Source organism: Haemorhous mexicanus, chromosome 22, assembly GCF_027477595.1.
Source record: "Haemorhous mexicanus isolate bHaeMex1 chromosome 22, bHaeMex1.pri, whole genome shotgun sequence".
In the NCBI taxonomy this organism is placed as follows: Eukaryota; Metazoa; Chordata; class Aves; order Passeriformes; family Fringillidae; genus Haemorhous; species Haemorhous mexicanus.
The window spans coordinates 5,405,381-5,426,006 of record NC_082362.1 but is presented as its reverse complement, the minus strand read 5'-3'; the positions used below and the strand labels follow the sequence as shown (position 1 = coordinate 5,426,006).

Here is a 20,626-nt window from a genome sequence, read left to right as displayed (position 1 = left end):
GTGAAAGGGGTGAGCTTCAAAACCTCCTGGGCAAGGAGAGCTTTTAGGCCAAAGTCAGAAATGACAGGTTGCATCCATTTCCTGTTTTGTAACAAAAAGCAACAACCAGTTCCTTAACATTTAAATTAACCAAGAAAGTTAGAAACATTAAACAGAGTATCAAACAGCCCTCGACACAGTTTCAGCCCAAGCCCTGGCACAGATTTTAAGCTTTCCTGGCCCATGCTTGATACTGTCAGACTGGTTTGAATGTTGCATCCAGCCCTGGGGGTACAAATATCCCCTCACCCACCTCAGACAGGTCCTGCAGAGTCCAGGTCTCAGGGGAGGAAGGTAAGCAGGTATATCTCCATAGACAGTACAAAACACTGAGAACTAATTGAAGTAATTATCCTTTGCTGAAGATTCATGCTCTAACAATGAAGATTAATCATAAATACCATGTGTGACCTGTATCTTCTGGGACCAAAGAGCAGCATTTGCAGAGGACCAGCGCTGACTCCTCAGGCTTGGACAGAGATCAGACCAAAGGCCTGCACAGACTGTGTTATTTTCTGATCATTTGTCATCTCTGAACCCTGCTGTCAGCCCTCAGTAGCAACAGCCTGATTTTGGGAATTAGCTGGGCAACAGACTGCAACCCTGGCAGCTATCATTTATTTTCCTGGCACCTCCAGCAGTCAGGTTTGAATCATGCCTCGTACCTAAGATTCAAGTAGTCATTTGCAGCAGAAGCTGATCTGAGGCCATCTGTCTGCTCTGAACAAACTTCTGTGCTCTTGAAAATGAAGTTGTGCTGTGGAAGAAGTGTGATCCTTTAATAAACACAGTGCTGCAATGGCAGGCCTTCAGAACAGCCTCACCTGCAGCAAGAAAACACCACCTTGCCACCAGCAGGCAGTGCTGCCTGGCTTTGGTTGGCAAGGAAAGGGACAGACAGATCTCAGTGTCCCTGCACTGCTAAGCTCTGCCCCAGAAGTGCTTCCTTAGCACTGACTGCACAGGATTTGCTGCACTCCTGCCACAGGCACTGCCCTCTGCTTTTCTGCAGGGGAGGGAGCTCTTCACCCAGCAGAGGTACCAGGAATCAGATGGGTCAATCAGGATATTTTTCATCAGTTTAAGCCAACAGATACAAGCAGAACCCTTTGTGGGCTGCAACAAGCCAGGTTCAGTTTAGTGCTAATTCCAGCAGGGACCTACTAGCAGGGCTCCCATGGGCAGTCCCAAACTCCAAACCTCCATCCAGGTGGGCTGGCTAGTGTCCTCAAGGAGCTCCAGCAGCAGTTCCAGCAGTCACAGCACATCCCCTCTGATGGAACCTCTTCACTGCAAACACAGACACACAACAGGCAGTCCACACCTGCTCACAGTGAGCTCTGTCCCAGGAAATTCCTCATAGGCTGCAACTGGAAGAGGGTAGCTCTAGATTAGGTATTTGGAAGAAATTCTTCCAATTCTTCTGTGAGGGTGAGCAGGCCCTGGCACAGGTTGCCAGAAATGCTGTGGCTGCCCTTGGATCCCTGGGAGTGTCCAAGGCCAGGTTGGAGCCACCTGGACTAGTGGAAGCTGTCCCTGCCCATGGGAGGGGGTAGGAACTGCATGATCATTAAAGTTTCTTCCAAGCCAACCCATTCTGTGATGTGCAGCTCTCTCCCAGAAGCAGGGAGTGTGCTGAGAGCAGCAGTTCCTCCCTTTTTCTGCAGCCTGGCATCCACAGGGCTCAGCAGCACCGGGAGTGGAATATCCCCAGGACAGCACCTGGAGCTGCTGCTGGAGCAGAGGGGCTTTGTCCAAGCAGGAGGAGGAGCCTGCCAGCCTGGCACAGACACACAGGGAGGAAACCCAGCCCAGGCTGTCACAGAGAGAGCAAACACTGCACTGGATCCTCCTCACCCTGCAGTTCCAAGCCTCTCCGTGCATCAGCTCTCTGCTCAGCACACTGCAGCAGTCAAGTGTTGCCATTAATGCTTGGCCCAAATTTCCAGTGCTCCAATTCTACATTTATATTGTGCTCTCAGGCTGCCAAAACACTTTCTGTGTGTGTGCCTGCTGCTCCATTCTCTCCACAGTGACAGCAGATGATGGATTCTGATGAATCAGATTGCCACAATAACTTACACAGTGTTAGTTCATCTTGTGCTCTGCATTTGCTGGCTGGATTTTTCTGCCTTGATTGAACTACTCAGGAAGCTGCTGTTCTTGCCAGAAGATTCCAGCTCTTCCTAGCTGATATCTTAAATGTGAAAAAATGCAAATAATTAAATACCGAGCCAAAAATGGGGGGTTTTTCTTGCTGTTTTTGAATTCCAAAACTTAATCTAGTCACTACACAGGCATTGCTGTGCCAGTCTTTTGACATTTTTCACCTGTTAAACAGCCCCTTGGGCATCATCCTTAGATCAAAATGCACACCCATCTGTTCAGTACTACTCCTTAAAACCTTATGTACATTCTCTCCTAAAAAGCCAGAAAACCAAAAAAAAAAAAAAAAAGCCAGAAAATCCTGGTTTGCAGTGTTACAAATCATGAACAATTTACCATAGAAATCTGAGAAAGGTATGAAGATGTTTTAATCTTAATGAGCTCTTAAATACTAACCTGGTATTATTAACAGAAGACAAACTTTGTCTTCCTGTTACAGCAGTTTCTTGCCTCCTTAACCTCCTTGTAAAAGTGCCAAGACCCAGACCCTCATTAAAAGGAAGTGCATCTAATTGTTATCTCCTTGTGCATTGCAAAGGGAGAATGATAATATCTGACCAAACTTTTTTCAAAAAAGCCAAAGAACCCAAGTTAACCCATTAGAAGATGCTGGAGGACTTGAGCTGCCTTTCAAGAAATCAGTCTGAAATCACCAAGAAGCATAAAACTGAGCAAGTTTATCCAGTTTCTCTCACACAGCTGGACAATAACTGAGATACATTCGTTGTTCTACATTAAATATTGTTCATGCAGAGGTAAAACAAGAATAAGCAAAGCTAAAATACAGATTTTTTTTTTTTCTTTTTCTCTTAGCAGTCATGGCTGTCACACCTCTGGGCAGAAAGCAAGCTCCCAGCTGGACACACAGGGATTCAGGGAAATCCTGTCCAAATCCAGGCAGTCAATTTTAATTACTGAAACTGCTTTGAAATGGCTGTAGGGGAGAGAACCTGTGAGTTAACCAGAAAACATCCCCCCTGGCCCAGCTGAATTGCAGCTTGAGGGGGTGTTGAGGAAGCTGCCTTAGCAGTTGATGCAATGAGATTTAAAATAAGGAATCTACAGCAGCAGGGAAACTGCAAGGCTTTTTGTTTGTTAGAAGGCAGGAAAAGAAAAGAAAGCACATTGTAAAAGGCAGGAGGCACCTCCACTCCCAGCCTAGCACAGGTAACCTGGGATTGCCCATCCCCACATCCCAGAGCAGGGAACGGAAGGATGTGGAAGGGAAGGATGTAGAGGGATGTGGAAGGATGTGGAGGGATGTTCTCTCTGAGCTGCACCCACCCCGGTGCTCTCCAGAAACATTTCCAGGTACGGGAGCGCTTAGGGCATCCCTCCCTCGGCCCGGGGCTCTCGCACGGGGTCGCTTCCATCCTCACACGCCCAAATCCGACACGACTCCACCTCTCACGGTCACAGTCTCCCCGAGAGCCTCCTCTCCCCTGCAACAGGGAGCCAGCCCGGCCCCGGGGCGATGTTAAAAATAGGGAGACCACAGAGTGAGAGCTGCCACTGAATGCTGCAAAGGGAGAACCCGATCCTGCTCCCTCCAGCTCGAGCCCCTTCTTTACTCCTGCCAAGATGGAAAGGGAGAGAGGAATTACCTCCCAACCAAGGCTGGTGCATGGGAATGATACAAAGAATTGTTGTTTCCCTGTCCTTGAGAGCTCCTTCCCTGCTTCAGGGTGGGCAGGCAGACTCCCTGCAGTGCTGGCGCCTGCAGAGACATTTTCCTGCTGGGCAAAAACTGGCCAAAAAAATAATCTGAAGAAAGATCATGGCTGTCCCTAGATCGTGGCTGTCCCTGAGCTAAGCTCCAGTGCAAAAATTGGAAAAATAGCTCAGACAAGGCAATAGCTGGTCCAGAGAGCCACAGCCCAAGAGGGCTGAGAATTAGGGCAGCAGCCACCCCAGAGTGCAGCAGCCCAGAGCCCAAAGCTGGCACAGAAAGACAACACACACCAGGGGAGATCCTCCACACTCATCTCCAGCTGAGGGTGGAACCCTTGGGAGAAGCATCTCCCTGCAGGCATTGCAGGATTGCAGCCACACAAAACCTGGGGCACTCCAAGAACGACAGACACCCCAGGAATGACAGACAGGGGACAGCACAGGACAGACATGGCCAGACACACCCAGACGTGCCACAGAGAGCTGGCAGCCCTGTTGAGACAGCAGTGAGTGTGGAAAGGCTGGCTTGACTGATGGGAATCCTGCTGGCAGCCACGGGGGCAGCAGCAGGAGCAAGGAGGATTTTCTGCTGCTGGAGCACAGAAACACCCAGCTGGACAAGTACAACATCCCTACTCCTTCCTTTATGGATAAACTCCTGTGCCTGGAACCACAGGTAACATTTCTGCAACACAAGCCTGGACCCAACAGAGGTGAAAATGTATATAAATTGCAGGAAGAGAGGCAGGAGAAAGAAAAGCAAGTGTTGTTGTTGGGAAGGGAGAGGAGTTATAGCATGAAGGTGGATGGGTAACCTTGAGAATCAAAGAGCAAAAATACCCCCATGAGCTTCTCATAGAAGGGAGAACTCAGTGCCCAGAGAGACACAAGAAACAGAGCTGCAAGCAAACACAGGGAAGCAAGTTCTTACTCTGTTTTAGGAGCATTTGCCCTTGGGACACCATCCCAAACTGTACCTCAGACTCTCCCCCGGAGTAAGGTGGTCCCACTCCAGTCAGATGCACCGACTTGAGACTGATCTTGAATGCAATCCCACCCAAGCCTGAATGAGTTATTCTACAAAATCAAAGCAGTCTCTGCTGCTTTTCTCAATTTGCTGTTGCAAAATATTAAATGAATGATCTGGCTGTTTCCAGACAAGCTGAATTGCTTTTGCAGCACTGTATGCACAGGGGGAAGCTTTTAAAAAGATATTGCAAACATGGTGCAATACTTTCCTTGAGAGCCTTCTGAGCCCCTCAGCACACAAGGTCCTACTGTTAGTGATGTTAAAGGAGAGTGCAAAGTACAGATGAGAGATTCATCCCATCTGGTCTGGCTCTGGCCTCTCAACAGAAATTCTGTTTGTGAAGGAGCTGACACGTGTAGCACTTGGCAGAAAACTCAACTGATTCTGTTGTATAAACCTTTTAATTTTTATTATGGTAAAAAGAGGAGGGAGAAAGGGGAGAGTCCTGGGGAGTTCATATGAATTGCACGACCACCCCACTTCCTGGAGGACACTCCTTTTTTGCATATGCACATGAGTACAGATTAGTCATTCAGCACACAAAGACTATTTTTCTTTGCTGCACATCAGCCAATATGGTACATGCCAACTGCAGCAAGAACAGCAGATGAAAGCCACAGACACAGTGCTAAGCAACTTGTTCAGCAATGCTCACATTCCCATGTAAACAAGAGAGATGAGAGGTGGTTTCCCAAGGCCCTCGACAGAGAGGAATATTGGGATAGTCTCACCCTGCTCCCCTGGGGTCTGCATGTACTGTCCCTTCTGGGAAGCTGACATGCATTACACTGCCTCAAATCCCAGTGGAATAAGAGCCCAGGGTTAAATAGAACATTATAAACATCCTTAATGATTTCAGAAACCTATAAGGCCTCGGAGACTCTGAAACTGCAGTTTTGGAGTGCAGAGGAGGAAACTAGCACAGGATCAGGGCCAAGAAAATGTGCTTATGCTTCTTGCAGCCCTGTGTGTCAGAAAGCCTGACTTTCCCTTAAAAGAGCTGATGATTGCAAAACACTCTTTTCTCTTCACAAATTTACCAAATATAATAAAATCGGTTTTCTTTTTTACAGAAGTTTTCACCCACAAGGATGCTATGGAATTTACAAGCTTCCCTTTCTAAGCGACACAGACATGCAAGTGTCATTGTCTCAGCTGCTGAAAAAAGAAATGAGCTCAAAGGAAAGGGATAGCTCTTTAATGGCACACAGCATTCCTGCCAGATCCAGCTCCATCAGGCTCGCCAGGACAGCTCCAGGTTCCACCACAGGAGTCATCTGCTTTGGTGGAGGGAAAAGGAGGCATTCATTTCTGACAGAAAAATGCTACAGCCAATTAAAAAAAGAAAAAAACCAAACACAAAATGATGAAATAACACAGGACTGGGCTTGTTCTCTCTAGCAAACCGGGCAAAAGGCATCACAGCAATGCACAAATGAAGAAGATACAGTGGCAGATTTCTACAGTACTTGCTGTCACTCCTTTATCTCCTTGAAACTTGCTTTGTTAGTCCTTCAAAGTCTTGTCTCATTAAATTCCCTGTCACTGTTCCGTTTTAAGAATGTCCTTGTTAAATCTAAAACACCTGTAAGCCTTCCCTGGGCACTCTTGCCTCTTATTGGGAAAAAACATGATCTTGGCACTTACTCAACCTAAGGTGACAGATGCCACTGAAGAAAGTGTGAGAGAACTTCCCAGTCTCCTGCAATTCAAAATTCTACATCCCAAAGCTGTAAAAATACAGTAAAGAACAGCAAGAAAAAGAACATAAAAGCTAAGGCTGTTTTCTTTCTGGTTATGTATTTATGGAATACTTGCTTTGGAACAATGGTGATCAACATTCTCAGTTTCTGTTGTGCTTTCCTGGATGTCCTTGAGTCAGCTGCAGGTACCCACATTAATCAGCTCTGCCAGTTAATTGTGGCTGCACTGACAGCCAGGGAGTTCTGACAGGTAAGACAGGTCCTACACACACAGACACACAGAGAGGCTTTTGGGACAGCCGATGCAGTTTCACTTTTGGCAACGGAATATTGCATTTGTAAAAAATACAGATTTTTGGCTACCAGTGTTAAGGTAGATAAAGTTTTGAGCTTGAACACCACGGCAGTGTCGACTTAAGTACCAAGTGTGTGGGACCAGAACCAGGGCAGAGCCCCCAGCATGTGGAACAGCACAAGAACCCACAGCTAGAAATGGCAGGCAAGTAGCATTTACAGATTTAAGCCTCAAGAAAATCCATCCCTGGTGCGTCTCATCAAGCAGCAGACCAGGTATTTTGCTCTCAGCCCTGGCTGAGCTGTGTGCAGGCTCTGTCACACCACCTGCATGCCTCTGTCATGCCCATCTAGCTGCACTTTCAGTTTGTGGAGCTCCTCGATCTCCCGGTTGTGCCGCTCCGTTTTGTGCCGCACCAAGGAGCGGTAGAAGTGGATGGTGAAGACGACAAAAATCAGACCCACAGGGACCATGATGATGGTGGACACCAGTGCTGACTGCCACCCCGCGTGGCTGCTGGGCTTCTCCACGTTGGTGGTCTCGTTTTTCAGGATGGAGCCCACGGGCAGGAATTTTATCCAGCACAGGAGCACGACTTCAGCAAGGAACAGGAGGATCCCCAGGACGGTGGAGAAGCCCCAGGCCAGCTCGATGTAGGGGTGCATGCGCTCGTGGGGGGACTCACTGATGGAGTTCAGGTTGTGGATGTTGCTCACGGCCTCCACGTTGGGCAGGATGCAGGTGCTGATGAGGAGGGCGAAGAGGTGAACGGCCACCAGCACCGTGGTGCAGGCGCTGAAGGCGATCAGCAGCATCTGGGGGTACTTGTACTGCACCTCCAGCTGCACCTCCACCATGGCGACCTGGGGAAGGAACAAAGAGCCAGTCAACACCTGCTGGCTTTCCTCTTTTCAAGGTTTTCAGCCAGAAAAGCATCTTGATTCAGGAAGAACACCTAAGGTCAAGAACGCACTCCAGAGCTTTTTGGAAGGGCAGCCCAGATGGATCGCTGCTGTCACCGCCTGTGCTGTGGCCCTTCTGCCACAGGAACTGCCCCAAAGCCAGCACACAACAGAAGGAGCTCATTAGATGCCACGTGGGGCTGAGAGGCAGCTAACAGCCTGCTTTAAGCCACCATCACACCCTCTAGTGCCACTCCTTCCTTGTGGCTGCAGGACAGGAAGTTTCAACTTCAGGCGTGTAAAGAAAAGCAAAACCAAGCAGCTCCTCTGGCCAGTGGCCAGCCAGGTTTCACTGCCCACCATGGGAAGCACACAAGCTACTTTACAGCTTAAGTTAGCCCACAGTTAAAATAACTGATTTTTATTCTCAGGACAGTTTGCATTTGTTTTTATTACAAATATTCCCAGATAAATAACTTTTAAGTTATTTATATCCTCAAATTTCTCCCTTGAGAGGCAATAACGTGGTGATACACCCAGCAGAAGTGGAGAGCTACCTGCTTATGGGTATGCTCAGCAACTCAGGAGTCTGCTTCCAAAACAAGAGCTATCACACAGCAGGTCTCTGAAGCTATTTTTACCTTAATCAAATAAAGCTTAAGAGGCAGAATATGTGCAAGAGAGCAGGAGGCTCTTTTGAGATCACAACTGGAGTCCTGTTAACTGGCTTAGCTTAAGAATTTTTACAATTAAGCTACCTGTGAAGCAAACCAGTACTTCTGCGTGGTGGCATCCCTGAAAGGACAGCACAAATTTTCTGCTAAGACAAGACACAAAAGCAGTGGACAAGATTATCAAACATTTCTCTCTAGCAGCTGGCTTGGATCTGTAGCTGCACTTCATGATTGCAGAGAACTTTCTTGGCAGCAAGGAAAACCTCTGGTGATCCCAGCTGATCTGCTGCTCCAGCACAGCACAGCTTGCTGGAAAGAAGCCCCTCTAAGGAACATCATGAGAAGGCAAAGTTTCAAATATGCACTTGGTTCTGGGACACAGAAGAATTCTGCAGAACTGACTCACGACTATGTTATCCAGACTTCACATGAGACTCCCCTGAGCAGCCATTTCAGGCTCTGTATAATCACCTGCACCACTTGCTCTGGCATTACTTGTTCATAATATTATTTAGGCACTGGAAGATTAGGGGTATGCTCATGTTGTCCCTGCTGGAAGCCCTGAAAAGGATTAAAGGGAATGGAAACCAGCTGGCATGACTGCTGTTTTAACTACAATTGCTCTGAAAACCATCAGATCACAGTCAAGTCTGAACACATTTACCAGCAAGCAAGATACAACACGTGTGGAAAATGGTCAGTCTCTACAAGTCTGGATTTTATAGCTACATCAACTATTTAAGACATTAAAGACAGCAAAAATACTGTGACAGTCCTTGGGCATTCCCAGCCTTCTGTTCTGACCATGAGCATGTCGGGGTTTTACCTTTGTTTGTTTTTATCAGCTCCTGGTTGCAGTTTACTGTAGTAAACAGTACAGTACTTCTTGTTGTATAGCAGAGAAAATCCTAACACAGGATTTGCTTCACTATCAATTGCAAGGTCAATTTAAACAGAACAGATTTCACGTTGCCTTGTGTATGTTCCCTTTGCAGTTCCCCTTATATTGATTTGAGAGGGAGGAGATCAGACTTAGTCTCTGCTTCACTGTACAATGAATTTGTACAGCACTGTGGTTGCCAGTCACGCCCCATCAGCCAGGAAAACCTGCAGGTACATTGCTCATTATGGGGTGCTGTAACACCCAGGGACACAGCTGAATGGGAATTGTACCTGCATGTCCAATTTATAGCTTTATAGTAAAGCTGAAAGCCTGGCTGATGTCAACATATCAATTTCTGCTTGTTATCCTTCACATGAGCAGCACTTTTCAGCTAATTGGATGTTTCCTCCCAGACTAACCTATTCCCCAGGGCGAGCTTCAGCTGTGCAATGTGATGAATTTTTAACTCTGACTGATGGCTCAGTAAGAGGTATTTCAGTGAAAAACACCAACAATCCAGATAGGGCAGCAAGGCAGAAAAGCAGTTCATTTAACCCAAACAAGTACTGAAAAGGTGAGTGAGCTTATTGCTTTACCCAGCACAGGCTGTCGTGTCATTCCCTGACCGGGATAAGAGAAAGAGGACAAGCTGACATAACCCATTTTAAAAATCATTAAATAAGCTGTCTAGCCTGTAAAACTATTAATATGTCATGTTTGATACAATTATACTCTTCCATGTAATAGCCCCCTTTATTTTAACCTCTTCTTAGAAGCAACTTTGCAAGGCTGAGCTCTCTGCTGAGCCATGGAATATTTCAGCACAGGCTTAATTTTAAGTTTGAGAATAACCCAGCTGAACTCCAGAATTACAGGATCAAGGGCTCACAACATTTTAGAATTAAACTGCAGTTAAATTACATGCAATGATGGTGAGGTTTAGACCAGTATAGCTGAGACTGTCCACAACAAGGATGTTATTCATTTTGAGAAATTTAGACCAAGACAGATAATATCAAGCAAAAGGATGACAAATGGCTTAACATAAACCATGACACATTCACACAGATGGTTTGGCAGACTGTAAAAACAACCACTCTGGTAGATCTGTCAGGGTTTTTGTTTTGGTTTGTTTTTTTTTTTTAATCAAACACATATCCTGTAGCAATTGGATAAGTATTGAGAAGATGGATTAGCAGTAACAGCTCTTATTTCCACCAGGAAAATTATTAAGAAGGTGTCCTAAGCTCCCTCTAAATTTCCTTTATTTGCAGCCTCCTTGGGGCAGATACAGCTGCCCCACAGCCCACCTCCAAGCAGACCTGGAATGACCCACATCCTCCTGACCTGCCCCAGTGCTCTGCCAGAAATACCAGCAATGGTAACGAGGAAGGTTTGCATTACTCTGCAGCCTGTCCAGAAGGAGCTGGATCAGAGCCATGGCCTGTTGATCAAATAGCCATCAGCTTGCAATAATTTCAGCCAATACGGAGCTAGCTTGCATCAAACACACCGACAGGGAAGTAAATAAAGCAACAGCCAAGCCCTGGATGACATTTGTTGACGTAGTCAAATGCACTCGAGGCTTTGGGGAAACTGTTCAATAGAATCACGGAATCGTTCAGACTGGAAAATACCTTTTTTAAGATCACAGAATCCAACCATTACACCAGCACTGCCAAGTCCACCACCAAACCACGTCCCTAAGTGCCACATCTACACATATTTATCTCTAAATAACTTTTCTTCTTTCATCAATAGCCAAAGAGGTGCTCTTATTAGAGAGTAAACATCCGTGTACTAAACTCCTGCATATCCGTGGAGAAATAACCCAGGAGGAACAAACACCTCAGCTTTCCAATCAGCTGGGGAAAAAGCTTGCTAATAAAGAGATTTCCTTACTGCAAGAGATTTTATTTCTTAGTTACTGATTTCAGGGCTATTTCTTACATTAGGCTGGTAAGCATAATTAACACTACTTACACCTGTGTATATTCAACTGCACTTTACAGAGTTCAAAGAGAATGTAAAACCAGTGGTTAATTTTGTGTGTTTGCCAAGGACTTTCAGTAACTTTCTGCTGTAAGAGCTGAGAAAGCATGACTTGTTTTCAGAGATGTGGCTCAGCCCTGCAGTGTGGGTGGGCTGCAAGCCCTGAGTCCCAGTGGTGCCAGTGACAGCAGACCCCAGCAGGGACACTGTGGGACCACGCTGGTAGATCAGTCTCCAGCAATACAAAATGTTTATTTAATAATTGTGTTAAAGACAACAGTCACAACAGAACTCCAGTAACCAGAGACACACAGGACATGCACATGAGAGGCTTTTTAAAATAAGGAAAGTCCTGCATGAGAGAAGTCTACAGGAGAGCACCCAGCTTTCTCCAAGAGGAGGGACCATCTGCCCTTGCAGCACACAAGTTTGGTTACAAACCAACACAGACTTTGTGAAAAGCTTTTTAGAGCATCTTTTGCACACAGCCAGTGAGTGCAGAGCGATGACAAAGCAACTGAGTACCTGTCTCCACTCCAGCCTGCTCCCACTGAAACCCCCCCTGCAGCTTTCCAGCTTCACTTTGAGTGACCAACTTCATCATCCCAGGCTGCTGTAATGTTATGGATGATTCATGGTCTGGGGGGCTGGGGGAGGAAAAGGCAGTGGAAGAAGCTAAAATAAAACAAGAAAGGCGATCTGGGAAGTTCCTGAGATCTGTCTTTCCCTCCCAGCTCCTGAGCTGCAGGATGAAACATCTTCACATCATGTCCCACACCACCCAGGCACTGCCTCTGCCCCTCTGCTGACAGACCTCGGGAACAAGCAGACCTGCCCACTTCCTGAACAGGAAACCTCCCCCAAACTGGTTCCAACTCTCACTCACAGTAAGCAAAAGCTGGGGGGAGATAAAGGGGCTCACACTGACACAGCATGGTGGTGTTTTAATACACAGCTCAGACAGGCCTGAGCACTGGACCACTGACTGTCTCAGTCTTGTTTATTTGCTCACCCCTGACATGGTTCTGACCTATGCAAATCACTTCCAAATAACACCCAAGTGCTGCACAGCGGAAAGCGAGCACCAGGGATCACTTCCAATAGGCAGCACTGACAAAAATACACCAGGTTTGGCTCCCTGCAGGCTGCAGAGCCCTCTGACACCAGCTCTGAGGCTCAGGGCCTCTTCTCACACCTCAGTGGTAGAACACGATCTCCCTGATCACGCTATGCAAACTTCACTTTGGCAGACTGTGACCAACCTCCACCTTATTTTAGACACTGTGACCTGAGAAAACACGCAGAGAAATTAAAATAACGTTCAGGACCACAGCAACCACAGGGGCCTGAAAGTGCTCCACACCCAAGAGCAGCCTCGCATGAGGGCAGCCAGCCTGGGGCCAAAGGAGGTCCTGGATTACTCAGCAATGCTGCTGGAGCCCTTAGGATCCCTTGCAGGTAGGGGATTAGTATTTTTAAAGGGCTGACTTGGGAGGGTGTGGGTTGGCTGTTAGACAGCTCATGTATCCCTGCTGCAGTGAGAGAGCCAGCCTCAATCTTTGCAGCAGCAGCCAAACAGAAGCCCCCAGGCAGATGCCTCCTGTTTCTTCAGGAAACAACTCCCTGCTTCTTCCCAGGAAGAAAACACTGATAAATAGTTGATTTGAGGCAACCCAAAACCCTTCACCATTCAAAAAGCTATAAAACACACATTACCATTGCAAATCCAGAGAGCAGAGCAGAGGTTCTGCTGGAGGCTTTCAGTTTGGCTCGGCTCAGGTACAGTTTTCTCCAGGAAAGGGCTTGCACAGAGTGGTGGTTGGACGTGACCAGTTCCAGGTAGCTGCGCCGGACCCAGTCCCGATAATCCATGCCCTTGGTGCCAGGCTCAGAGCAGCAGGCAGGAGTGGAAGGATCCACAGGAACGTTTAATTCAGAACTCATGATGAGAGAAGTGCTGAGGGAACAAAACAGTCAGGGTCAAGAGGGGGTGGTGGAGAGGATGAGCATTAACTACTGGAAAAGCTGCAGTTGAACAAAGTTGCCTTTGGTCAGTGGAAAATGATGGACCAAATGACATCACACTTGGAATTCAGAACTGAGAAAGGACCGTCCATAACTGCCAAAAATGACCACAAGAGCTAGGAAGGATTACAAAGGTACACTTGGCAACTATTTCAGCAGGCATCCAGGAAGGCTGCACACCATCTGCATTTTCATTTCAGAGCAGGCACAGCAACTTTGCCCTTTAATTCCTTCTTGCTCATAAAAAATTGTTTGATATAAATACACTTCTCCCCCATCTTATCTTTGTTTTGATTTGACAGTTCATGTCCCAGTGCATCACGGGCTGGCTCCAAAGTATCAAACACCAGTTGAGGGAGTCACTTTTTGCTCCTCCTTTGGAAACCATTTCTCCCGGGTTACAATGTGGGGTGTAACCAAACTGAGTATTCTACTCCCATCTACATTATTCCCGATGAACTGTTAATGGCCACCTGCAGGAGCTGCACGGTGCACACCCGACCCCCCAGGCTGCAAGCTAGGTGTTAGATAAGAGAAGGAGGCAAACCCCGCATGGCAGTGTGGTGTTTTATTGTGTTCACAAATTGCTTAACTCAGCCGTGATAGCTACACCCAGCCCAGGGGATCATCCCTGCCAATGGGCCATAAGGGCTCAACAGCACCCAGGGGCAGCTGTAAGGACCTCGGCCATAAAGGACTCCCCAGAATATCCCGTGACTCATAGGATCACATCATTCCATTGTGAAATTCCTCGCTCTGGGGGAGGTGTTGCACCTTCCTGCCTGCATCTGACAGTATGTAATCTGGGCAGTCTGGGGATATGAACACCACCACCACTGGACACGAACTCCCACAGGAGAACCAGACCATCCACAGCACCACTGCTCTTGAGAGGACTGCAACATCACTTCCACAGCACTGCAACCACTGCTTGATCAGACTGCAACCACCACCCTGACCAACACAGGCCAGGTTGTACTCTGACTTTGTGGGGTTAAGCCAGTTTTTCTGTATAATTCATCTACTGTAATCTCTCTATTAAATTTCAACTCCGACCTGAAGTCTGCCTCAAGGTATTTGTGTGGGGGTTAATCTCTCCCCCTCGTTTACTTTCAAACCAGCACATCAGTTTTTCTCAACCATTGCTCAACAAAGCTCAGTTTAGGTGGGCACAGCTCTCCCCCAGTAATCACAGAGCTGAACGCTGTGTAGGGTTAACAAATGAACCTCCCAAGCTTTCCCAGTGGGAAGCTAAATTTCCTGAGCTGCTCACACTCCATTTATCAGCCACATCTGACCAAGAATCCTGTTCCCTTACTTCCAGGAAATTCCATCATCTTCAGATTGAAGGGATTACACTGAGAGATGCCTGAAAGCAGCAAGAGTATTTCAGGCAGTAGAAGCCTTACAGCACCATGTCCCCAGGCTGCTGCCAAATGGCTCTGGTGATCCCCAGACACACAACAACATCCATGGAATGTTTTGTGCAAAAATTTCTCAACTCTGACACACATCTGAAACTAACTCGGCCTTCCAAAAAACGGAAACCACGATTCCTTGTTTAATCCCCTCACTCATAACTCTGCCACTGAGCGCTGTGGTGGTGGCAGACAGAGACACCAGAGCTGAACCTTCTGGCTATAAAACACTCACCAGCTCTCAGGAGGAGGAGATGCTGCTCAGAATCACACCTGGTGAGGCATTAATTAGTCCCAGCACCACCTCTCAAGGTCACAGGCACATTTCAGCCCTGCCTGTGTCCCCCCAGCTCCCCACAGTACAGGGGCCACGTGGGGACAGCTAATAAAGCCATGACTGCTGGGAGATTTACAGAAGTGGCAAAGATCAAAAGACATCAACTGCCCACAACTCTGAATGCTGTTACTAAAAGGGAAGGAAGCTGTTTCAGGCACAATAACAAAGAATATCAAATAAAGCAGTGCAGGTCCAAGACTGTCCCTCCTGAACATGGGGGGGCCTTTAGGTTCCAGTCCCCTCAGACATAACAAGGATAGCAGCACAGGATGATTCCTGGGCAGATTTTGACAAGGCCATTATTACAGCCCCTAGAACACTCCAGGAAGGCTCCTGACATGCTCAGGAATTTTCAAAATATTTAAAAGTAACAAAAAAAAATCCCCCAAACAAACAAACAAAAAAGAAAGGCCCACTAGAATATTCATGCCATAATAAAATCAAGAAGAGAAACAATAACAGGGACAAACCTTCCTGCTTGATCTGTGTTTCCAGAAAAGGCAAGAATCACCTATTTTGCAGATTAAAAAAGCCTCCTGGGAGGACTGGAGGAAGAAACAATCTGTGAGCAGCAAAATTGTAAAGCTGTTTCCTGTGACAACATCCTGTGTGGGTCCTGCAATGTATAGCATGGAGTGAATTCACTCCCTTTGTCCCCAGCTGGGACAGTGATGGCCTCCCCTCTGCCATTTCATTTCATAAAACACTTAGGAACTTTCTATGTAGGAAACTTGACCCCTGGGACAAATTCCATTAAAAAGACAAATGAATTCAGAGGTTACAGAGAGAGGGCAAGAGAACCCAATCACATCTGCTTCTTCCCTAGAAAAATAAGCTAAAAATACCACAAGGCTGAATTTTCTCTCTGGAGCAGCTCAAGAGATGTTCTCATGTAAGTAAACAGCTTCAGAACGAAATCCATAAACACAAATGTAACCCAAACAAGCAGTGCCAGGAAGTCAGACTCACCTTGCTGGCTATGGACATGGAGGGACTGGGTGGAGGGCTCCAAGGGCTGAAACACAAGACCAAAGGAGAATTTTACATGCATTGTAGCTGAAGCAGTTTTACTCTGGAAATACTTTTCAGCCTGTCATCTGCATCAGGGGAGGCTTATTCTGGAGATTTCACCTTCCTGCCTCGCAAAGTTGAAGGTTTAGGACACTTGTTCTTACAGAAATAACTATCCTACAGGGTTTGACTGCACAGGGCTGTTGAGCTCTGGATGGGGAATGAGGAATTCTCCAAGAGACCTTTTCCTCAGGCAGCCCTGGCAAAGTCCATCCCAGCCGTGTCTTCACTCACTTCCACTGCACCACCGACGCATCTGACCCCACTTAATCTCACACCGGGAGGACAGAAAGCTCTCTGTGATTTTATGTGGATTTTCTTAACCTGCCAAGCGCTGTGCTTTGGGAGAGGGAAAGCCTTTGCCTGCTCCCATCTCAGTGCACGTGTGGGGATTTCTCCACAGCTGGGAATAAAGCCGACACCACCGGGGCAAGCTGAGCGGGTCCCCCTCCCTCCACAGCCGTGCTCAGTCTCCCACAGAGCGCTGTCTCTGCAGCACTGGCAGCTCCTCTGCCTGGTTTCGGGATGCCAGCCCCCTCCTGAGTCCCAGGTTTCTGCCCCACACCCCCAGACTGATCTGTGGGTTTGTACCAGTCCCTTCCTTCCCTGTTTAACATTGTTCAAGCCCCTGCAGGCACGGCTAAGCCAAATCTCGAGCCCTGTTACTCCACTCAGATGAGTTCCAGCCGTCTTTGCTCTGGGAACCCCCTTCCTATGTTCTCTCCTGGCTTGGGACTCCTCCAAGCAGCCCTCCTGGGGTGTCAGAGCAGCCAGGCAGGGTGTGAACACCCACAGCTGTGACCACCCTTGTGGCAGCAGGGGATCACCTCCCAGGCAGGCTGTGACCCCCTGGTCCCACCGCCACAGCTGGGATCCTCCTCACAGGGCACCTCCTTCCCAGCCACCCTCGGCACACCCTGGGCAGGCAGCGACCCCGCACTGCGAGGATCTCCCCTCCAACAGCAGCCTCAGACAGGGCATCCCTCAAGCCAGGATGAGACCCTCTCCCAGTGAGGACCTTTCCCTCCAAAGCCAACCTGGACAGAGGATCTTCCCCAGGCAGGACGCAACCTCCTACCACTGCATCCTGATCCAGCATCCCAAGAATCCTCCACAACTCCTCAGGCAGAACGGGACCCAACCCCTCGATCCCGTCTTCCAAAAGCAGCCTGGGTCAGGGTCTTCCCTGCACCGTACGCTGGAGGTGTCCCCGCCCAGAACTTCAGCGAGAGCATCCCTGTCCGAATATATCCCACGGGAGCCTTCTGCATCCCACGGCACGTCCGAAGCACCGCCGGACGGGACGGGACCCCCTTCCCTGCCCAGGACGGACCCTTCCCGTTTACCCCCTCTTTCCAGGTGCAGGGGATTGCCCCCAGCTAGGCGGGATGAGGCGCCCATCCCACCACCACCACCCCGGCACGGGATTCCCCCCGCCCGGGCAGGACGAGGCGCGTCCCCCCCGCACCGCCCCGGGCAGGGGAATCCCTGTTCAGGCAGGATAAAACCAACTCCCCCCAGCACCCCGGGCAGGACGAGACCCCCTCCTCCCGGAGCCCCGCGGGCAGGAGGCGCTCCCACCTCTGCAGGACGAGCCCGTCACCTCCCAAATACGCCTGAGGGGAAGCCGCCCGCTGCCCCAGAGCGCGGGCCCCGCTGGGGATGAGCCCCCTGCGGGCGGGATGCGGCCCCGGGGGCGAGCCGTGTCTCACCGCGCCGCTGTGCGGAGGCTGTGCCGGGAGCTCCGGGAGAGGGAGCGGAGCCGGGGCAGGAGCCGGAGCGGGAGCCGGAGCGGGAGCCGGAGCCGCCTCCGCTGCTGCCACGGCAACGCCGGGCACCGGCCACGTGACCCGCAGGAAACGGGGGGGAAGCGCCGCCACGCCCCCGCACGTGACCACTCGCTCATTGGTCCGCGGTCGGGCTGGCCACGCCCCCTCAGCGGCGGGGGCGGGGCCTGGGGACGCGACCCCCGCCCTGCAGCAGCCATCGCCCCCCGCCCCGCCCGGGGAACCGGGGCCGCGCTCGCCCCCTGCGCCCACGGCGGAGCCCATCTGGGGGGTCCGGGGGTCCGGCGAAACGGGGATCACTCAGCGGTTACAGGGAAAGGGCATCCCCCGGCACGGAGCCGTTCCCGCAGCGCTCGGGGGTCCCGCTGTGAGCATGCATGTGTAGGGGTAAAAAATGTCTGCGGTTCTCTGAGGTCGCAATCGGGCTGAAAGCCACCCACTGGTAAAGATGTTAGTGGGTCTGGACCTTGCGTTATCTCTAAATCTTGCCACAGAGAAGGTATTGGTGCAATGGGATGCAAATGTGCTTTTATTACAATTATTAATTATACAGCAAAAAGTCGCCACTTACATAAGTCAAAAGGCAGCGCTGCTCTGCCTCCGCCGGGCTGAACCTCCTCCGGCTGAGCACAGGCTCCCTGCGAATCCCGACTGATATCTCCCTGCACTCCTCCGCTATTGACTCAGCAGGAAATCCTGTATAAACCCATCAAAAGGATAGGGACAGCCTTATGGGAAAGAGAGGGAGTTCCTGCCCTGGAAATGAGATAAAGAAAATGCTGAAAGGCAGCACAATGGGTCAGCTTTATAACAGGGTAATCCCATCTTCCTGAATTCCATTCTGCCTGGGGGAGGGAACAAAGGAAAACCATTCTTAAAAACCCGATAAAGAGACAGATACATGTTATACTGAGTGTGCTTTTCACCTCTGAGAGCAGGAATACCCCTGCTCGGTTTCAGCACAAACACTGCTGTCTCAGGCTCCCACATTTGCACGAACACATGTACAGAGCAACTTTAGCCCTTGAGGGTTAATCTACAGCAGAGAAACGAGAGGGACTCCTCTAGAAAAGAACCCAGAGCACGAATTTAGTGTAAGCAGGTCAAACTCCTTGGCAGTTTCAAGCCTGTAAGTTATTACTGCTTTCTTGGTGCCCTATTTGGAATAGCAATCAGTTGTAGAGCTGTTCCTATTTTACTATGCACAGGAGCACTTCCCCTTTTCTACTCCACGGATGAGGTTTTCCCCGTTTTGAGGTCACACAGTATTTGCATTTTATTCTAAACGAAGAAACATCCCTTGAAACCTCCCTTTGAAGTGCTTTGTATTCTCAAGGAGCTCGTACTGCCACCAACAACCACAACAGAGTGTTTATGGGAATTCACAGCTACACCTACCAAATGCAGCTCCTACTGCTACACTCAGCCACCCCGGCGAGACAGAGCGTGAGGCAGATGCCACCTTCACCAACATGCTCTCTTTGCTGTTTATGGATTTCAAACTCAGCATTCCCAGAAAACACAGCATGAATAATTCAGCATGGGCATCTTAGGGAGGCAGGATGAGGCCACACAACCTGAATTTGTTCAATCACCAAGACAAACTGGAGTTCACCTTCCTCATGGTCCTCACTAAGCAGCATCTGCTCTGCTTAATGCACAGCAGCACTCAGCTCAAAGGCCTGACAAGCTCAGAGGCAGAACATTTTTATTTGTGAGACTCTCAGTCCTTCTCTGCCCATAAAAAACCCTCATGTTTTTGTGGCTCATCCTACAATATCCACAGGGTTTGCCTGCCCTAAGGGGGATTAGTGTGAAGCAATGCTCATAACTAATCTCTCCACAGGGAAAATGGATCCTGCATCTGAATGAAACACTGCCACAACTTGCAGCACCTGCCCCCGTGGAGATTGAGCAGAAAACATGCAGATCTCTATCCTGGGGGGCAGTGGGGATATGAACCTGGCAGGTCAGAAGTTATCCAGCTCTGTAGCCCTTGGATATGTACAGAAGAACTAAACAAAAACATCACTTGCACTTGGTCACATCTGCTTCCCAGCCACCATGGTAATACCATGGAGAAGCCATTACATAAAGCCAGCTCAGACAAAATGCAGGATTTCTGGCAGCAATATTCAACAAAGGCGAAATCTAAAAAGAGATTCTCCCTTTTTACTGTTTTTGCTTAAAATAATTTGGCATTAACCAAGGCTTGAGAAGAAGTAGCACCGCATTCTGGATGCAAGGCTCTGGGATGAGCACGTCTGAAAGCCAGCAGGCACTTCTAATTAAAGATACACTGAAGAGACAAAAACCAGAGTTACAAGTAAAACCACCACTGCATATGCTTTAAGCACCAATAAGTAAATATATAGAGAGATGTTAAGATCCCTGCTGGGAAATCCAAGGTGTAAAGCAGAGCGCTCAAGCAGAGAGAAAGGCAGGTGTCATCACAGGAAGCTGAGCACAAGCAAAATGATTCCATTCCAAGCCTTTCTGCCACAGGATTTGGAGGCTTTACACACAATCTTTGGGAAAAGGTATTGTTCCAATTTAAAAGCAAAAAGTAAGTGACATGCAGCTTACACCTTTTTCCATATTTTCATGTGTGCCACATCACTTGGTCTCTTTGT

The 20,626-nt window shown here is 48.7% G+C and overlaps 1 protein-coding gene across 3 annotated transcripts; it reads right to left on the bottom strand.

The window, feature by feature from the left end:
• Positions 1-5,288: 5,288 nt before the first annotated feature.
• Positions 5,289-20,567, bottom strand: ORAI2 (ORAI calcium release-activated calcium modulator 2). Of its 3 annotated transcripts, none has more exons than XM_059866144.1 (4): positions 18,565-20,567; positions 16,105-16,150; positions 13,072-13,312; positions 5,289-7,767 (listed from the first exon to the last, which is right to left on the bottom strand). In XM_059866144.1, exons 3-4 carry the CDS (start codon positions 13,297-13,299, stop codon positions 7,222-7,224), a joined length of 774 nt encoding a protein of 257 aa, XP_059722127.1. In that variant the 5' UTR covers positions 13,300-13,312; positions 16,105-16,150; positions 18,565-20,567; the 3' UTR covers positions 5,289-7,221. The 3 variants fall into 3 exon arrangements, with proteins under 3 accessions (XP_059722127.1, XP_059722126.1, XP_059722125.1); XM_059866143.1 differs by lacking the exon at positions 18,565-20,567 and adding an exon at positions 17,919-18,065; XM_059866142.1 differs by lacking the exon at positions 18,565-20,567 and adding an exon at positions 17,788-18,045.
• Between the last annotated feature and the right edge of the window lie 59 nt (positions 20,568-20,626).